The sequence below is a fragment of the Psittacula echo genome (genome assembly GCF_963264785.1).
Source record: "Psittacula echo genome assembly, chromosome: 1".
NCBI classification, from domain to species: domain Eukaryota; kingdom Metazoa; phylum Chordata; class Aves; order Psittaciformes; family Psittacidae; genus Psittacula; species Psittacula echo.
In genome coordinates, this window is record NC_137735.1 from 58840599 (window position 1) to 58861857 (window position 21259).

A 21259-nucleotide genomic window follows, 5' to 3' on the forward strand; every position below is an offset into this window, starting at 1 on the left:
ATGGATTTCCAGTTCTCAAAGCACTTTAGGCTTGGGTTTTCAAAGGGCATAATGGTTTCCCCATGCCAGGGCTTTGATTATAACTTGGAAACTTAATAGTTTTAGTCTTGCAAATCCCAGCTACCTCACTTTTTCCCCAAAACAGGTAAGTAGATGTCCAAAGAAACTTATTTGCATCTGTGGACATTCCTGTTGCACGTATTTGGGTACAAAATCAGAAAGTGCTAAGCATGTTGCTCTGTATGCAACAGGCTGCAGCAAATACATCCTCCAAAGTGGTGCACACAAGGCAGGAGCAATGAACTTGTCACTCAGAACTGCTAGTTCCTTAAGCATCTACTCAGATATAGTACTTTACCCACCTTAATCACTGAATGCCAGCACAGTGCAGCCAGGAGGAGGGGGCTGAAGAGGACCTCACATCTACATCGTGTCTGTTCTGGGAGCCTCTACTTTGTACTGCCTTGTGAAGTTTTCCCGATAGCAACTGGAACAAATATTCTGATCTGGATTCTCCTGGAAGCAATGTAGTTTATGTGCTGTGAAGCCTATTGGTGATGTAAAGCAGTATAAGTAGGGATTGTCAAGAAGCACATTTGAAAGAACACCCCTCATATACTGGGAGTGCTGGGGATATGATGGGTTCAAGTCCCTTACTTGTGGCAAAACTACACTGATGGCAGCATTGTCTGGCTTTTTCTGTGAGGAAATTATGGAAGCCTGGAGCAATGAAGGCGGTCAAACCATTTTATTTGTTTTATGTGGCCTATTAGATTTGTGTTTCTTTTAAGATGCAGTCTCACCTATTTATGAAGCCACAAGCTTCATCTTCTCTCAGCCACGTTTTCAGAGGAATTAACATTTTCACTCAATGCAGAATGGGATGTATCTAACTACAATCATGCATGACACATAGGAATGTAATTTATATGTAATTTTAATAAAACTTGTTAAATTTGCCTTCTGTTTCATGTACTTGTTAATTACCTGCATCATGTAAGATGGAGGCTCCTCCGTTTTAGAACATGTTGCACCGATCCTCCACTGTGTATTTATGTACTGGCTTTTATGTAGTCTTCACCATCTGGTTTTATTGACTCGTTAGAAGAGCATACTGGAAGAACAGCAGAGCTCTTAGAAGAGCAAAACACCATCCAGACTTGGACAGAATTTACCCACCTGGCCAGAGGTTACCCAAATTTGTGTGCAGGTAAATAGGTCTTGTGTCAACCACTAGAGGGTGAATCGTATTGTGTAAGAACCTTATGCTTCAGGCTGCTGGTGGTGCTCTGCTCCAGCTCTGTAGACATGAAGATGAGACGCCATGCCCACGTTGCCTTGAAGATGGAGAGATGCTACACAATTGTCTTGCAAAGCTTGAGGGGACTTCAGCCATTCAGCTTTTAGCATAGACCTCTGCAGCAGTGAGGGAGTTTTGGCCTTTTCCTTCATGAGAAAGTTGACATCAAATGCTCCCCTTTATATATGTTAGGTTCGGTGTGCTATGGCTGCAAGCAAGGGCCTGAGAAGGTTTTGCCTGGTTCTCTGCCACACTATAGTCAGACCCTTGTCTTGTGGGAAAGGAGGCCAGAAAGGCACGTTGCCAGGCATTGTTGGCATCATGGATCTGGTTTCTGAGCTCATCAGCATAGCAAAGAGCAGCAGTAACTTGGAGAATTTGACAGATGGGAGGTTTGCAGCGGCATACAGCTGCTGTTTGCTTTAACCTACCATTTTGACAACTCCTGAAGATTCTTGTAGATCAAAAGGCACTTACCACACTTCTTCTTTCCCCTTTCCCACCAGGATGGGAAGCGTGGTACAAGTTGCGCCATATTCTGAGCTAGGAGATCAAGTTTTTAATGACTGAAACATGCTGGAGTTCATTGATTCTGGTCTGTAATATCCAACAGCCAAAGGGATGGTCACGGCACTTGAGATTATCTAACAGGGTAAAAAGGAGTGCAACTGCTGTATTGAAATATTACAGGAAATGCAAGGTTGCCTATGGATGGGAAGATGGATGTTTGGAAGAACAGTAGCCCTTTCATCATATTATACTGGGTCAAGTGCAATAAAGGGAAATTGTTAGCAAAAAATGCAATTGTTTTGTTTTATGTAAGCTTGATGATTAGGTCCAAGAAATACACAGCATGTCTCTGATTCACTTGATTACATACTGAATTCCTTCCTCCCTCCCTCCAGTAAATCTGGAAGGTTGTGCTTGCTACGTGCTGTCTGTCCCCTCAGCTTCTGCATTTCCTGTCTTCCAGTTGTGCCACCGGGCAGTCCCTCCCTTGATGAAGCACTTACCATCAGCCTAGCATCCAGAGCCTGTTTTAACCACAGATTGTTCTTTGTAAATCAATACAGTGATGTGCCAGCAGTCGTGCCGCAGCTCTGACCTTCCACACGCTCTTGGGATCACCTGCAGCCTTTGGAGTTGTGACCCAGACAGTCTGGCACTGCTCTCCAGGCCAGCAGAGATGACCTGCATGCTGAGGGGAGCTGTAACTGGGATCATTCTTTCCCCACTGGACAGACCGGATGGGAGGACTGTACTAGGAAATAATGTCTCCTATGCTAGAGAGTGGTGAGAACATAAGGAAAAGCTTTTTATTCTAAGAGTGCTTGGACATTGAAACAGGTTCTCAGGAGAGGTTATGTAGTCTCCATTCTTGGAGATACACAAAATGCAACTGGACATGATCGTGAGCACTGTGGTCGAGCTACCTTTGTTTTAGACAGGGATTTTGAGCTATGCTGTCTCCAGAGTCCCCTTTCCATGTCAGCTACTCTGTGATTCTGTTCTCCGAAGTGTCTATCAGCTTCAGTGAATGGCCCACAGCTGTGGCTAAGTGGTGGGTACTGTCTCAGATGAGCTGACTGTCTCTCTGCTGATTCTGTGACAAATGAATGCTGTGGTCGACAGCCCAAAGGCAGACACCAGGCTGTCTTCATGCTTAACCCTTGGATGCAGTACTTGGCACTGTTGTGCCCATCGTGTCTGGCGCTGTTACTATTGATTGAGTAATCAATGAAAATAGCAGGGCACAGGAGGGAACAATCCATTCTGTGCCACGTAGGTAGAAAGCAAGTTACCCAGGAGGAAGCTCAGCTAGAAGGTCTTGCAGGGAGGCAGCAAAGCAAGTAAGACTCTTAACCCGTATTGAGCATGCTGCGTGATGCATGCTGCATTTTTCTGTCAGAGTGACTCAGTTCCTGAACTGTAGTAGAAAGGGCAGCCAGAGTTGAAATGGCTGCAGGATGGAGGGCTTGGGTTTGGTTATCATTATGTCTAATTTAGCCTATGAAGTCTCAAAGGCTGGCGCAGTGTATGATAAATCAGGCGACTGCTCACAAGAATCACATTTAGGATCTTGCATGCTGCTAGAAAGCTGTGGCAGAAAGCATCTCAAAGAGCCAGACTCTGGCTTCTACCAGGCAAGTTAGCTGCTAACAGATAACATGAAATAAAATCCAAGCTAACCCTTTTCTAGGGATAAACAGATGTAGGAAAAGTCTTGCTTAGAGTGTGATGGCTTCCACAAACCTCTGTGTTAGTGCTCCCAGTAGGTCTCTCTAGCACTTCTGATGTGTGAAACAATGCTGCTGTTCTTTTGTTTAATTTGAGCTGTGCCTGTAAGGGATTTATTTATATCTTAATGTGCCATGTTTCTTTGTAGACCTTGTCTAATTAGTATAAAGGTCTCCTGTCTCTTTGGAGATGCTGTGTGTCTTGACTGGGACCAGAGGATCTGTGCAGTGGATGTAGAGCAGCTTGTGTAGCCTGATTGCTAGGCAACATGGGGAAGAAAATGCGGGCTGTCCTGTTTCACTGTACCGAGTAGCAGCTCTGGCTGAGCAGAGGACAGGTACATGTGTGCTGCCTTTTTGCCTCAAATAGTGCGATGGGATATGAATTCTTTGTTAATGACTCTGGCAGTGGGGGACTTCTGTTGTCGAAGGGCGTTGTCTGTATTCTGGGCAGGCCCATTTGCCTGCAGCTCAGACGGGTGTAGCAGTTTCTGTTATAAGGGCTGGAAAGAGGGGCTATTTGGAAACCAACCAGGGCAGGATCTAGCGTACTTCGGCGCTTGAGGCCATTGCTGTAGCATCTGAAAGCCTCCACACATTCAGTATCTCAAAGCTGCATGCGCATGTAATAAGATCTGGCCCCGAGTGACTTTTCAAGGCTCAAGATAAAGCACCTGGCTTCTCTCCCAGCCTGATGTTGGCTCTAGAGAATCATTCTGTCATTTTAGTGGAATTTCTGGTTTTGTTTTTCCATTTATCAGTTATGGAAAGCCATGGGTCATGGTCTAACATGAGGTGTCTCTACCCATGGTGTGGGGTTGGAGCTAGATGGTCTTGAGGTCCTTTCTAACCCTAACTATTCTATGAATCTATAGCTGGGAATTTTGTGTGGCAAAGGCAAGCATGGTATAATAAACTTGTCAAAATGGAAAAGTTGTGCAGCACGTCTACAGCTGAAGTTAAAAAGTATAAAGAAATGCAGCTCATTTAGAGCTTCCTCTGAATTTTGAAGGCCAAATGCAATATGCCTTTGTGTTTTTTGAAAGAGGAGGCCTGAAGCTGTAATTCAGCTGCCAAGACATGGTGGTGGGAAATGAGTGGATTTGTCCTAGGGAAGGATTTCATGGCATTGTACCAGTTTGGTCTTATCAGATGCTCACAGAATCAGAGAGTAATTTAGATTGGGAGGGATGTATAGAGGTCATCTCATCAAACACCCTGCTCAAAGCAGGTCTAATTAGTTCAGGTTGTTTAAAGCAATACTACTTAACAGCACTTCTGTCAGTTCTGTTAAGTATTATCAGCAAGAACATTCACTTCTCAGTTTAAAGGTAATGACTGACTGCTGGTTTTGGTGCAAAATTCATGGCCTGGATTGAGTAACTGGTAGACAATTATGTTAAACGTCTTTGCTTCTAAATTCCAAAGGTTTTATTGCTATGGGGCTTGCCAATAGTCTCCTCTAAAGGCATTCTTTGTATCTGCAGCCAGGGAACCTGTATAAGTATGCAAACATAAACTAAGGTAGTCTATTATTAGTATTCTTAGGCAAGCAGTCTGTCTGACCGGCTGGGCTGACTTTGCAGGGTTAAATAAAGAGAATGGTCATTACATCTTTTTACACTTTCATTCACGAAGTCCTGCGTACCCACATTCTCCACATTTCCACCCCACACTGATTGCTAGTTTCTGCACTGCTTCCCTAGTATTAACCAAAAAGGGCAGTAACTGCCTTTAGCTTACTGAATAACCCTGTAACACCCAGCACTTTGCAGCTTGCTAGTTTATTGTGAGGAAAATTGTTCCTTAATGATTGTGTCTTCTTGGCCTACCTGTACCATTGTTGCTGGGGGACATGTGTAAATTGATTTTGCATAATCCTACAAACGCAAGTTATTTCCTTATTTTCCACTGTTTTCCAGGGCGGTTCATTTTCATGGTTAATTAATTTGAAAACAAAAGCAACCTACTTGAATTTCTATTAGGCAGATCGCAAAAAATTCTTGATTGTAAGGAAATCAAACCAACATCATGCCTTTGGAATATCTCTGTAGTTCATACTCTGGATTAACAGCAGGAAGGTCTATCCTAGTCTGCTCTGAAAGTTACCAGACGTTCTTGCATCTGTTGTCTAAGCCCCTTCCTCTACTACCTCCTGAGACTCTTTGCAACCTGGTATGCTTCCAATGAATGCACTTTATCTCCACAAAATCTTGTTGCAGAGCCCAAGGTCTCAAGTAACTTCTGTCTAAGACTCTAGCTGTTTGCTAAAAACTGCTTCTGCTGGAGTATATTTTTTACCTGACTCAGTGGGTAGAGCTGGTCTCTCGGCTTCTGGGCACATCAGGGAAAACTCTCTGCATCCTGCAGGGTAAACTCTTCAAGAGCCATCTTTTCGCAGTGTGCTTGGCCGGGGTACTCAGGGCACCTGATTAGTAGTCTCTAAATACTGATTAAACCAGTAACAGTGCAGAGCAGACCGCTATGAACAGCCTCAGCCTGGCCATTCTGCGCAGAATTTGCTATGTGCTTTCTTGTCTTACATCCCAAACTTAATTAAGTTTTTGTCTGAATTGTAGGACCGTGTTTTGTAAGGATGGCAGGGTTTCTGATCACAGCATTAAAAAAAAGCCCAAACGAAACAAAGAACGAACCAAGGAATTCTAAGGTATTTTCTTGACTCCTGGATGGAATTGGTTTGTAACCATCTTCAGCACCCCGCTGAGTGCTGGAGTTGCTATAGGCGGGTGGGTGTTTCTGGGTGGAGCAGGGATTCCTTTTGTGCACAAACTTTTCTGAGTTTTGCTAATCTTGAGAAGGAAAATAACAGGGCTATAGAGAGGGAAGGGAATACTCAGGGAGGATGCTAGTACTTGGCGGGCAACTGTGTGTTCAGTCGCTAAAGCCTCACATAAAGTAGGTAACTTCAGTGATGCCCTTTCTAGAGAGAGCTAGGAGAAGCCAAAAAACCCCAATCGATTTAATTGATCCTGTTAGTGAAACAGGAGATACCATGCAGCAGTGCTCAGCTTTTCCTGCAGTCCTAAAATGAACTGTCCAGAGATGTGCTTCCATAATTGCATTGAAATGCTTGCGAATGGGCATCTTTGGGGAAGCTGGAAAAGGACTTGGTATGCTTAGGTGAAATCTTCCTCTTGCTGTTTTTTCTTGGGGAGTTGGAAGGTAGTAAATGCTCCCATGAAAATTACTGTGAAATCCTGAGACTTTATTGGAAAACCAAATGTTTCAAACATTTTGGCACAAATCTAAGCATATAGAAGATGAGAAACCAGATGTCTGTTTTCTGGTAATTTTCCTCTTTGGTTTGGAATAAATTCTGCAAGTGTAGAATTTCTTGCTAGAGAATATCCACTTTTCCCTTTTCCAGCTGGCTCTGAAGAATCGCGTTTGTGCCGGGAGAAGGGAATATCCATTTTAACCCTTTCCAGCTACCTCCAAAGAATCATGTTTGTGCTGGGAGAAGGGAATTCCAAGGAGATTGGTGGCCTTTTTCACAGAGTAAGCATTTTCCACAGGCGGGGTTATGCCAACCATTAAATGACTAACATGTAATTAGGAGGCTGGATACTTATAGTTGTCATGTCCCTGATGCCAAGGGAGTCCAGGACAGCTGTGAAGGAGTGAGCACCAAGGGAGACCAGGCTTGGCTGACCAAGCCATTTGTGTCTATTGTGTTCAGCCTTTGTGTTGGCTGTCTCAAGAGGCAAGTGACTGCGGATAGCGTGGTGCGTTTCACTTGTGGGTTCTGCAGTGAGCGTATGGTGGAAGGTGCTGCTGCTCAGGAGAAGGCCTGCCGTATAGAAACAAGCTGGACAGAAAGGGAGTGCTGGAAAAGGGAAATCTCACACACTTCCTGTTCTGCTGTGGTGAAGAACAAGTCACCTTGCCTGGGCTGGTTTATCTGCTCTGTCCATCTCTGCCTGGGGAACTCTTTGATGCGGAGCTGATCTGAAGTGTCCTTATCAACTCCATGCTTGCCTCTGTTTGTTTTTATTCTGAAGTTCGCTCCCTCGTTTTGCAATAACCCACAGGGTGCTGGGTGTTGCTCAGCCGTGCCTCAATGAAGGATCTTCATTCAACACCTTTCCCTTCCCATCACACCAGTCAGTGCGGCTCCTGCGTCTTCCAGCAGCATTCACTACGCAGTCCAGACTTTAGTCAAGCCTTGGTTGGCGGTCAGAAAGGCTACCAGACCTACCGGGATCTACCATGGGATCTTCAAAAGTAGGTGGTGTGTTTTTAACTTCACAAGTCTGGTTGGGAGGTATAATGGTGATAAAGGATGCGGACTGTAGGGCAGCTTTAGGATTTCAAGGACACATATGTAAATCTGGAAGAGAGATCTGTTTGTTCTCTTGCCTGATCTTGGACCTCACTGCTCTGTCTCTGCCCTTTTCACCCTTTTAGATTTAGGGTACATCATGGATATGTCTGAAATATGCAGCCTGAAAAGGGGTGATAGAGGGAAATCTAAGTAGCAAGTTACAGGTTGAAAGGGAGGTTTTGCAGATTATGGTCTGGATGCAAAAAATGACATGGCTATGGCTGGAGTGAGAAATCCTTCCCTAGCATTGCCAGAAGCACAAAGATTTGCTTTCTGTTTAGAAAAGACGATGTGATGGCTCAGGTTGACACTTATTTTTCCTCCCGGTGGTTGTCTTATCCTGCCCCCAGCAAGCTTTTATTGCAGCAGTGCAGAATCCAGGAAGCTCTTTTGTGTCAAAATGAAATGTTAGTAACATGATTTTTGGAAACCATGGCTTTTGGTCAGGTCTAGTTGTAATATTATTTCCCCCAAACCCTGCAAAAAGTCCCAGTTGAGTCAGTGACGGCAGCACAACTGCAGAAGGAGAGCACTACGGTTATTCACCATTACAGTTTTGACCCTGTTACTTTTAAGGAAAAACCTGTGATTTCTAGGGTGTACTGACGAGATGTATTGTCTCAATGATTTTGTGCTGTCAGAGGTGCTGGACGTCTTTAGTTTTGTTTTACTGTAACAGTATTTCAGACAGTGCTGGAAAGCTCAGAGTGTTTTTGCAAAGATAAGTCTCCTGGCTGTGATGCTGTTCTGTGCTCTACTGGGTCAGAGCAGGGATCTGGTCATAAATGCACAGTGAGCCTCCTGGAATTTGCTATTTCCATCTAAATGCTCTGGCTCCTGGATTCAAGTGGCAACAGGAGATGCTCAGTCTCCTTGAGCTTGTTTTTTATTGTTGCCTCAGGGATCGATGAAGCTTGAAAGTATGACCTCAGAAACAAAAATAGAAAAGAATTTGATTAACACCCGAATGATCTGGCTGCATGGCTGAGGTTCTCGGTGACTGCTGAAGACCTCAACACCAGTCTCGTCTCTGGCATTGCTTTGGGCAAACGCCTGTGGATGGTTGCAAGATAGCTCTTGGTTTTTAATCTGTCCTCAGTATTTTTAAAAATGTTGCGGTTTGGGTTTTATTTATTTATTCATTTTAATAATTTCTGGACATGCTGAAATGCAAACATTGCGTCTGGAGTCACAAAACTTCTTCTTCATGCCCACTTAAGTGTTTTCTCATTTTGTGAGGACAGTGGCATTTTAGTCAATAGTGCTGGCTTTTCCAGGAGAAGACTGAGTTCAGCTTTTGGTTCTGTACTCTTTTGTGGTACCCTGCTCAATACCTTCTGCTATGTATAATATCCATACCTTAAAAGTTATCCTGCTAAGTTAGGTGAGAAAGAAATCACCATCAGTTGTGGATACCAGTTTGTGCATGTTACATAAAAAGGCAAAAACTGAGTGAGAGTTCTTTAGCTTGCAGAATTGAAAAGTCATTTCTTTCTCTAGTTATGTGTAAATCTAGATGCTGTGTCTTATTGATATCAACAGTGTTGTAAGTAATTTTAATAAGTGTGCTAGAAGGTCGTTAAACAACACCTGAGTCCAGTTTGGTCTCCTCCTATTTAGGAAAGGATTTAGTTGTTTAGATAGTTATAAATAGATATTGTAAAATAATCTAAAGTATGTTAGGGGAAATCTGTGTTGGACAATTAAATATTTACATGTTTGAGAAAGGATGGAGACTGCCCTGTCTTAATCAAAGACCCTGTGTAGCCTGTTCAATGTCCAGAGTTCTTTGGGCAGGGATGTCGATCAAAGCGTGGAGCTCATCCCATGCTGTGCCTTAGTCTCTTATAAGAGCAGTGCTTCGGTATTAGCTTTATCGAGTTCCTATATGCCTCTTAACAACATTTCAAGATGGAATGGGTGCTCCATAAAATCCTTCAGGAAGCAATGCTACTAAGGAAAGCAGGGTGGAGCAAACAGCCTTGCTGGTCTTGTCCCTCTTCTGTTGTGCTGTGTCCTGCAGTCTGGGAAGCAAATGCAGTGTCATGCCATAACTTCCTTGTGAAGATCTTGTGCCACTGGCAGGGAGAGCTACAGAGTGGCTGGTGCTGTATATGGTAGCCTAAAAGTGAATGTGCAGGTGGAAATGCAGTCCCACCTGCACCAATTTGTCATGCAAATTGGTGGGCAAAATTAGTGTGGGCAAAATGAGTGTAAGGTACAGACTGCTGAAGTGTAGCAGAAAATGGATACCAGCCCTGGTGCAGGGACACTCATGACCCATTGGCCTTACTGGGAGTTAAGCCTTGATCATTGCAAGAGGCTGGTATAGTTCCCGCATGGTACCAAACAGAAACCTATTCTATGCAGTTTGTCCCAGAGTAGATCCTGATTCTGGTAAAACCTAGTGAAATACATCTGATTCTGGTACACACCACACCTGGTTTAACTCTTACAGAGTTGGTACAGTTTGTGTTTCCTTGCCACATTCCCTCAATTTCTGACCGTTTTAAACAGAAAAAACAGAATGAGAAAGGACCTCCTCCTGAGTCTCAAAATCTAGTTGTCATTAACTGAGCCAGCCCCAGTATAAATCCCACAGCTCCTTTGGCCTCTGCTGTTCCCGTTAGAGTGTGCTGCAGAAGCACCTTACTTTACTTACGTTTTTCACAGCTTTAGGATTAGGCATTTTGGGTCAGCATAAGCTTTTAAAGTGAGTCATTCTGCTTCCATCACATACTTGTTCGATATCTGTATTTCTGGTTACTCAGAGATCTTCATTCTGAATCAAGTCAAGCTAACACAAAGCTTGGCATGGCTTAATTTGACATTTTCATGTGAAAGATACAAGAAAATCTGAACACCTCATGTGGTCTGTGGGTAGATTTTGGTGATAACAGGGGGACAGATTTCATACAGGATGGAACATGGGAATTGTCCAGTTTCTCTGCCAATGGAGAACAACCTGGGATTTCAGAGTCTCAGCCGAACCTCTTGTTTAAAGAGCCTCCTCTGATTTCAGCAGCATTTCTCTCATGAAGAAATGGGTCCATCAGTGACAATACATTGCTAGATTACAGTATCTCGCTGTTTATCTATCTACCCAGCCTATGAATTATTATATATGAAGTATAAAATATGGAAAAACTTATTATTCAGCCAGAAACATAAGCTTCCAGGCTACAAGAAAAATGGGATACTTTGGGTCAGATTCTCAGTGGATATAAGCTGTCATAGATGCACACAAAGGATCACTCAGGCAGAAGGGCTGGTCTGTTGTATCAGATTTGCAGAACTCCTCAAAACCGATGTATGTATAGTTGTTTTACAGTGTTATTGCATGTGCCAGTAAAGAGGTTTATTTTGGTAAAGAGGTTAAAACACCATCACTGCCCTATTACATTTGTTTATATATTATGATTATTACTAAGGCTGATGGTGGGGTTTTATCATTCATTTTTCTTGAAGCACCTTAATAAGAGAGAAGTACCACATGTGGTAGAAAATTTGTCTAAGTGTGCCTCTCTTATAGGACTAAACCCAAAGGACATTTAATAGCCCATAAGAGATCATCTTTAGGTGACTGTTTTGGGTTTGGCCGTTAGGCTGTCCTGTCAGCACCTTGAGCAGACACTGTCAGTGCACGCATGCCAAAGCAGATAAGGTGCATGCTGACTTAGCTAGACACTGTCTCTGATTCGAAGCTCACTGGAGGGGTTCCCGTAGGTGTCAGAGTGTGTTTTCTGCCCTGGTGAGGAAGACCTCTGAGGCTTTTCCTCTGAAACAGGCAGTTTTCATTACGCTGTTTAAATTCCAGTAGGTAAAAGGCACTCATTTCTTTTGTAAACCAACAGTTTCAGGCTGCAGCGAGGCACGTGCATGCATATTTCAGTGTGGTGTTTACGATAAATGGCACCCTTTAAAATGAAACAAATTAGGATATTATGTAAGAGTTTTAGTTTTTCTTTGAGACTGACTTTCCCCCCCCCCCAGTGCTCCCCTATTACTGAAAGTCAACAGACATAATTCACTACGTCCTTCTTATGTCTGCCTTGTAAAGTGCGTAAGTGGAGGGATCACTCAGGCTCTGTGTTTATTGGTGTGAGCTCCTTGTTGAGGACAGGGTTTCTCGGGGGCTTCTTTGTGTTCTAAGAGTGGGGGGAGGAACTCAAATGCAGAACACAGGGCTCCAAGTCACCTACCACCACAGGAAACACCTCAGTGGGCATTTCTAGGAAAACGCCAGCTGGACAACAGGTGAAAAAGCCAGGACAGTGTTAGGAATAATTAGGAGACAAAGAGAGGACAACCAAGTAAAATGGTTACAGCAGAGGAGTGATTTTATATCAGTTTTTGTCATTTATCTTTGTCAGGAAATATTTCACTCCTCTTCCTAATCAGACAAATCTCAATCAGGGACTCTCTCTGTCTTCTGCAGAGAGATGAAACCCAGTTCCTGACTGTGGTCTATTTAAGATTACTGCAGAGTCTCTGGGGTAGAGAGGACCCCCACTTAGGCTGCGGGCAGAAAGGACCCTATCAGAAAGCCTGATGAGGTTAGTGGGAGGCTTTCAGCTGCTATTTGTGCCAGGCTTAAAAACTCCATTTCTCCTATGCTGGATTTCAGTGAGAACCTCAGCTGAAGTGTTTCTAATCCTGCTGTGCATTTCTGTGTTTTGCTCCCTGTTCCCTCTCTGTTGTTCTCTTAGTTCCCAAGGAGTTAACAGGGACTGCTTGACTCTTGATCTGAGAAAACAAATTTCCACTGTTCAGCTTTTATCAGCTCTCTGCAGAGTAGTCAGGCTCTGATGGGTCATCATGTGGATGGAAGCTGTTTCAGTTCTGGAATAGTTACTTCTCTTGTGTGTCTTGAATCCCTGTAAACATTGTCCAGCTTTACACAATGGGACATAGAATCATAGAATAGTTTGGGTTGGAAAATCTAGTTCATCTAGTTCCAAACCCCCTGCCATGGGCAGGGACACCTTCCACTAGACCATGTCGCCCAAGGCTCCGTCCAGCCTGGCCTTGAACACTGTCAGGGATGGAGCATTTACCACTTCATGTCAAATGAAATAATTGATTGTTGAGAAATGAACCTCAGGAGACAGAGCAAAGCAGCAATATAACTCAAAGTTAATGGGAATAGGAAAGTATCAGGACAGAAATCTTTGTTTTTCTCTCACAGATATCTTTAAAAACCTGGATTTCAAATCCTCCTTCAAATCCTTTATTCAGATGGGGAAGTACCAAGATGGTACAGCCTAACCAAGAACATTTTACTCAAAAATATCTTTTGTCTTTAAAACCAATTTTTGTTTTTAAAACAAATCAGGAGTGAAGAGTAAACCTTAACAATTGTTTCATATTGTTGTTCAACAATATTAAACAATTTTTTTTTTGTTTCAAAATATTTGGGAAAGTTTAGGCAGGAAAAAAAGTAAGGAAAAAATCAACATCCCAAGTCCCAAATCAGCCCTCCTTTCTATTATGTGACTATCTAAGATGTATTTGTCAAAACAGGCTCTTGTCTGAGGAAACTCAGTTTAGAAGCTGACGCTGAGTCCCCTCTGCACCTCTCTGACACGATGCTCTCAAACAGGTTTCATGAATGAAGTGAAAGTCACGTGTGTGAGTTAAAATTACATGTGTGAGTAGCAGTTGCAGGCTGGGGTTTCTGTTTGCTGAATGATACCATGGCACTTGAAAGGGAAGAATGAGATTTACAAAAAGTGTTATGTTATGCACAAAAGAAAACTGAAAAGGTTCCAAACTACCCAGTACTCGATATTTAACTGTGTCCTGGCCATATTACTTCTAGCCTGAAACTGCTCTTGCACTGATACGAGAGATCCAGGACAAGTCTGAACAGATAGGAGTGACAAATGAGTATTCCTATTTTCACTCAAACAAATGTCATGATGTTTAGCCTCACGTGAGTCAGTTGTTTTCCGAGCTGAAGTAATAAGGCTTTAATTGTAAGGCTTTACATTGAAATTAGAATGAAATATCAATATCTGCTTTGGAATTTATGCACAGTGTGCTTGGTATCTCATTCCTGCACACAGCTGCAGTGGTCACTTGCAATTATTTCCAGCTTATTTTAATGTATTTAAACTTATGGCTCATGAGATGTGTGGTTCAGAAATGAGCTGCATGTATTCTGTTATGAACGTGGGATGCCTCATACCCTCAGGAGAGGATCCCTGCAGCCTACTTTCCTGGGGATGGCTGTACCTTGACCTGAAGGGGTGCATGTTTGCATGAGTGAGGTACCTGGCTCCTAGAATGAAGGACTCTTGTCAGAAATTGTGGCTTCCTGTCCTGTATTTTGTAATGGCTGATAACATAGTAGAAAGTACAGCTTTAAGTATCTTCATATGTCTTTGAGTTTATAGTCAAAGCCAGAATTTGCTGTGATCAATCTTTTTTCAGGCTATTTTTTTATCCAACTGTAATATTGACCTACTGACTATTGACTTCCTTTGTGTTAATTTGGATTAACACCTGTATAATTAAGAGTATGTCAAAGAGAAGTATTTGATGAGGCTTCTTACCCATCTACCTTGATCCATTCACGTGTTCTTGCCTTTCCCTGTCATTCCATCCCCGCAGCAAATAAAGCTAAAGCAGTGCTTACCTTTTGCTGTTAGATCTAGTCTGAGTGAAACAGGAAGAACAGGCTGGCCCTCTGAAATACCTCTCTTCTTTTGTCCAGCCTTGCAGGCTGAAATGGACTGAGTAGCTTCAATAGATCTATACTATACAAAGCATGGGATGCTTTTTATTCTACAAAGCAGTTTTGGGAGCAGAAGCGCCAGCGTGTCTGTGATAACTGATTTGTTTAACCAATTGAAATCTGCCTACATTGCTGTATGAAAGTTCACCTAGATGAAAAAAATGAGTTCTATTCCTGCAAATCTCCAGTCGGGAGTCACATAAGAAAGTGCTCAATGGGACTTCTATTTAATTTGGCCCTAACAATAAAAACCACAAGCAAACAACAAATAAAACAAACAAACCTAACAAAACCAGCCAAACCACAAAACTAAACCAAACCCCCCACAAACAGCCCCCACTCTCCCCCAACACCTCAAACCTTGTCTGTGTTCTGTGACTTCTTGTATATCCCAACATCTATTTCAAAATAGTCTTGAGTCATGGCTTCAATTCAAGGCTGTTGGGTGAGAAGTCAATTAGTGCTGCTGGGAAGACTCAGCTGATGTTGAGGGAGCTTTGTTTGGGGGTGTAGGATGTTTAAATAGAAACGGATCTTTTATTAATCTTCACCCTTTGTTTTTATTTTCTCTCAGAATTCACCAGCCAGCCATCAAAATAAGACATTTTGAGCCCTGGAAAATTGCTCTAATTGTGATTGGAGCAGCAGTGGCAGCAGCTATCACCATTGGTCTTCTAGCTTATTTTTTGGCATATGGTAAGTTTAATATAACATTCCTATGTGTGGTGAATTTCCTTGCTTCTTGTGCAACACAATGCTGGGAGCTTGCTTTCCATCAGCCTGTCCCCCGCACCATTTGGGGGAAACCCACTGGCTTCTCTATAGCTCTCTTTCCTTTCTCATTTAGCATCTTCGCAGATGTCTTGGCAACATCTCATGCTGTGCAGGGTGGTTTAAGTCTGTGGTTTCTGTTGGCTTTCACTTGTTTCCACTTCTTTCTCATGATCTCTTTCTGTGATGAGGTCAACACACGAGTCTTCTGGCCTCCTTTATGTGAGTAACAAACAGCCTTCAGCCTGTTTCTACCAGTGGTGTTTGTCTGTTCCCTTGCCCTGATCACCAGCAGCTGCCTGCCAGGGCTTGGTGTTGAGTGGGCATGCAAACCAGAAACAAAGGCAAACTGACCAGCAAGATGCCACTTGTGAGCTCAAAGTGTGACTCCTGTGTGAGCCCAACGTGCTGATGGTTGGCCACAAATAGTAACCATTGGGGAAACTGGGCTTTTTGTCCTTGCTTGGCTTGGATCACATAATTCAGCTGAGCTCTCATACCTTTTGGAAGCTGTATTTGAATGGGTTGGATACAGGTGAAGGCTCATCCACCCCCTAGATGTCTGAATATCAGTGAGCCCCAGATGTTTCTCAGAAGTTCATGTGTCTTGGTGCTTTGAGTATTGCCTGTTCCTCTTCTTTCACTTACAGATCAGAAGCTGTTCTATTACAGTGCCAACGTAAAAATCACCAACATCCGGTACAACAATGAATTGTCCAGACAATCCTCAGGAAGGTTTAGAGACCTGAGTGAGAGGGTTGAGAGACTGGTAAGTTTGGACTGTTGTGCCTTTCTGTTAAGGACTGTGTGATAATACAAGAGTCATTAACGTGAACAGCACACTCTTAGACCATGGGCGTCTGGTGTATTCTGAGCCCCCATGGTTAGCAGACCATGGATCATGACCTTACCTGACAGACCAGGTACTTGCCAGTCAACTTGTTCTAGCATGTCACTTCTCTTTTTCCCTGCAGTGGTGAACTAGATATTAACAATAATCTCAGCTTCTTCCTTTATCAGTAATCACTTGTGTGAGTCTTCTCTTTCCCTGCCCTGATTTGTGATTTATGCCCTGCTGTCTCAAAGGAAAGCATGCTTTTACACCCTCTCCTTATGGGGTGGGGAACCTGTCAGACTGTTGCTGTGTGTTGAGAAAACAATACACAAGCCCTTTTCCTGCAGCTTTGGTATGTTTTGTTGGGAAACTCTCCTACAAATAGCAGAGGCTGCTGAGTGGCTCTCAGTCATATGGTAGCTATGGAAATAAATAGACACATCACAATTTCCTTTCTTGTTTTCTCTTTGAGACACTTCCCCACAGATGCTAATTACAGAGTTCAGCTCTTTACAGCAATAAGCATGTGATTGTGGTTGTATCTTTTTGTGTTTCATTCATCAGAGTCCAATTTGTATCTCCTGCCTCCTGTTTAGCAACCTTGCACAGATGCTCAGTTTAACAGGACAATCAATGCTTTTGCTCTCCACTGTCATTTAGTCAGGGCCATGTCACTTGTCCACAGCAAAACGTGAGCTGTGGTGAACATTGTTCTGGAGAGCTAGGGTGCTATATAAGGATTTGGCAGTGCTAGCATCTTTTCCTGGCTCCACTGCTAAGAGCCTCAGAGATCTCAGTCAAGTTGTCCTCTTTTCTGTGCTTGTTTCCTTTCTGCCCTCTTTGCCTAGCGGGGGCTGTACCAGCTTTCCCAAGATCTGCTTCTGGTGCGTATCTGTATGTATAGAGTCTTACATAAGCTGCATTTATCTAGTTGCTACCACTTTACAACTATTACCTGATAACTGCAGGCTTTTAACCTTGTGATATAGGACCTTGGAGAGGGAATGTTTTCCCTGACCAAGAAGACATTGTGTATTGCTGAGGTGGGAGGAAGGCAAGGGGTGGGTAGAAGTCTGAGGAATTACACCTCACTGAACAAAGCTGCATCCCTTTCTCCCACTCCATTCCCTCTTCATTTTTTGAAAATGTGCCTCCTTTGGCAAAGAAATGCTTATTTTAACTGAGAAGTTATTTCAGACAGTGTCCAATGCAGTCAGATTTCCCCTAAACATGGCTATTAATTTAGATGCCTGAATGGAACCTAATGTAGAAACACTGTCTCCTCTGTGGGTGTTGAGCACCTCTGATAGTAGTGACAGTAACTACCAGTGCTGGTTGAGCAGTGAGAATCATTATTTCAGGGCATGTTAATTGTACCTGATAAGTATCACCCTACCAAATACAGGGAACTGTGTTGCCTTTCCTTCATTCCCATGACTTTTCTTAAGAGCTGTCTTGAATTCAGCCATTAACTTCTACCTCCCTCTCAAATTGGATGAGTTCTTTGCTGTAATTTTAGGTTAGCAGATATAAACGGTCCCTGCCATAAACTTTGACTTTTTGTGGTTTTTAGCTCCAGACATTCCATCTAACAAGGATGTATGAGGTTGAGAATTGTCCATAAGCTTATTTAATTTGACTCTGTACAATTATTCACTATACTATTAGTGAATAATGGCATGTTCTTTGTAAGTCTGATTTTCTACAAGCAGAACTCAGCTTGTGGTGGTAAAAATCAAACGAATCTTCCCAAAGACACAAATATTCTCTTGACTTCTTGACAGTCAGCTGTCTCGAAACATTGAACATCATCGGCATTTTTATCTTCAGGGTTTTCACACCATATCTTTAATAGATGAGGAGGGAGTTGAGAGGGTTTTACCACATTTCCTGATTTGTCTGGATTTACCAAAATTCTTTGTAGTCTCTTCCCAACTGGTGTCAGGGTTTTGGATGTCCAAGCCTTTCCATGTCATAGTAGTAACGATACCTCAAACTCATCTTGTGAAACAGTGAGTCAATGCAGATAAATGCGATGTCTTTCACAATAGTTGGTGCAAAGTGAACAGAAGTGAATCATCTCTGATAATCAGAAGCATTCAAATTACCTGAGTTAGTGCAACTCCCTGCCAAGTGCTCCCTTCTCTGATCCCTCCCTGACGAGGCCTCCTTCATTTGTCCCCAAAACAACCCTGAAAGGAGCTCTTTTCAGAGTTGAGGTTTCATCAGGAACGAAGTTTCAACTCCCATAGGGAACTCTTCCCATGTCTTCTTTGGAACTGGCAGCAAATGTCTTGGTGTTTGCTTTGGTTTTCAGACTTGAGTAGTAACACCCATTGTGTGAACGACATTCCTGACTCTTATCTCATTAAAGGTGGGAGGGAATGCAGCCGAGGTCATGCCAGAGAGCTGATGAAGCTGGTGCACCAGTCAACATCTCAGGGCTGACTGGAAAGTCTGGAAAATGTCTTGTGGGGTGGAGCTGGGGGGACTGAGGAACAGATGATGAAAGGTCTTTTCTCCTTGCCTTGCTTCCTGCAAGTGGCTGTGAGCCTTTTCTTTATGCTGTCTTGAAAAAGGAGACCTGACTAGCTGCCACTGTGGAAGAAGATGTTCCAGCTCACCAGGGCCTCCTTGGTTTCTGAGCTGGACCGATTTTTCTTCCCTTGCCAAGCTATAACATGACAGATTGTGCTCTCTTGCACTGGATAAGAACGGCACAGTCATAGCCTTTAATGGCTCCTTCCCCAAGGAGCCTCTATCTTGTACTGGGTTCACTTAATGCTTGGCTGATCTGCACAACTACCCACTGTTTGTCTCCAACTCCTGCAGCAGATTTGGATTTGTTTTTTCTTTACCCACAAAATGTATTAATTCTTTCAGATTTCCCAAGAATGCTTTGGGAATCCCCAATTACTCTCTTACTAACAGCATATTGGGGGAGATTTCCAGGGCCCTGCTTTAAGCTTTGCTTCTTCAGCCCCTCTGGCACCCTGATGTATGAAGAGAGTGGAGACAATCAGCTCTAGATTGACTTGGGTGACTGAGATGATCCCAGTTTCCTACTCTGGACAGCAGCAATAACTGTCTTATGCACAGGGAGGAGGGTGGAGGGGCTTTGTGTCCAGTGTGGAAAGTCATCTTTGGCCCCAAAGGAAGGAGGTATGCATTCAGAAGAGCTTGAAATGAGTACCTCATCAAGCCCATCTTAAATGAGAATTGACTCAGCTGAAGGCTGGCAAGTGTCTAGCTGTGAGAGAGCAGTGAGTACCAAGCAGCCACAGCATATGGTCCCTTCAGTACATGGCTGGTTGCTTAATAAAATAAACACCAGCCTTTACGTTGCCCACAAGTGACTTGCAGATGTACCAGTCTGCTCTTCTTACCACAATAACCTTCTAATACTTTCTCCTAGACACTGTGGGCTTTCCCCTCTTACAGGACAGCCTATGCCACCCTTCTCCTTTTCCAGACACCTAGTATCTCCCTGTCTCCTTCTCTGGCCAGAATTGTTCCCAGCCCTGCTGTTGGTCTGCTCTCCTTGTCCTAGTACATGTGTCTTTCCGAACCCTGGTGTTAGACACTGTACTGACTGTACTGCAGCCCAATTCTGAGGCTATGGCTTGTTCATGACCCACTACTCTCTCCTGATCCTGTATGATGGTAGGGCAGGCTGTGGGTTGGGTGGATGGATGAATGTAGCTATGAATGTAGTGTGACTTGCTCCTTTGCTAACTGGGTGGCTGTGGGAGAAGTGTTTCTTTTCTCTCCATAAATGCCCTGAGCCACAGAATGGTCTAGCATGGATTTCTATTCTTGTCTCATCACCTGCAAGTCACCTGGTCTCTCCCCCATCCTTCTGCTGTCTGAAAGCAACTCAGAACAACACTGAAACCAGCCACAGAACACTGGCTGGATCTGGGCACAGTGGTTGGGAATTGTGTAAAGAAGAGACCTAGGTACCTTCCCTGGGAAACTACTGCCTATCCCAGTATACTCATTGAAGTTACAGAATTTCATTAAGTAATTCTTGCCTCAGGACTCAGTTTTGTGTTTCAGGACATCTCTTCTAGAAAGAGACATCTTGCTTCATAACTTCAAGTGATAAAAGAATGTTCTGTGTCCTTAAGTATAGATACTGGGAGGGAGGAATTTTTGATGAATACAGCTCTTGAAGTTTGTCCTGTCCGATAGAATCGAATAAGTGTGGGTTTAATTTAGAAATAGTGTCTCTACTGAGTATTGCAGAAGCACTTGCAATACCACAGGAAAATGCTGCAGAATAGTTCTGATGACTGTGCCTGTTCTTTGTCAGTTTAAGGACTCATTGATAAGTCTCTGTACTGGAGCTGGTAATGAAAGAGGCAGTTTTGTCCCTTTGGGAAATGATGATTTTAGAGGTTGTTAGTACATTTCTCTCACTACAATGGGGGAGAAGCAGAGGAGCAGGACGTACCATGGACCTCCCGCCCCACACAGTCCTCCAGTTCTTTGTGCTGCTAATGTGAGAGAGGGATGCCAAGGACTATTGGAGAGAGTGAAAGGCCAAATCCATAAAGCCACTTCAGCACCTGAGAAGAGATCCTCAGAGATAGGAAAGATTTTTTCAAGTGCTTATGGGTAGTCAGGAAAGGACTCAGTTCCCTTGGCACATTCAGATTTTATTCACCCTCTTCACAGTGTTTGCATTGCTTTGTGTTCTCTCTTTAATTCCCATAAAGACACCCTTGCTTCCATGGAAAGCAGAGATTTAACATCTGATAAGCTTGTTTGGTGGATAGGCTAGCCTTCAACTTGCAACTAGTTCAGTTGCTAGCTTGTAACTGAAAGGCTCTGCTTTATACCCAGTGATAAGCTTGCCATCCTGATATCAGGAAGTACCTTGTATCCTTACAGTTGTGTATCCTAGAGTTGTGGTTATTGCACATCTGAATGGACAAAGCCTGAAGTACTGGCTCAGGTTTCCATTTGCGGTGAAGTCAAAGGAAGCCCAGCTGAAAAGATGGGCAGCAGTGAGTAAGTAGATGAGACC

General features: G+C 43.4%; 1 protein-coding gene across 1 annotated transcript in view; it reads left to right on the top strand.

The window, feature by feature from the left end:
- Positions 1-7618: 7618 nt before the first annotated feature.
- The window catches only part of LOC308218875 (transmembrane protease serine 11E-like), a gene marked incomplete at both ends in the record, with an annotated part of 42682 nt that continues 29041 nt past the window's right edge, over positions 7619-21259 (top strand). The window contains 3 exons of the mRNA XM_080613341.1: positions 7619-7782; positions 15196-15317; positions 16043-16161. Of these exons, the coding sequence (XP_080469467.1) occupies positions 7619-7782; positions 15196-15317; positions 16043-16161 (405 nt within the window). The remainder of the gene's footprint in view (positions 7783-15195; positions 15318-16042; positions 16162-21259) is intronic.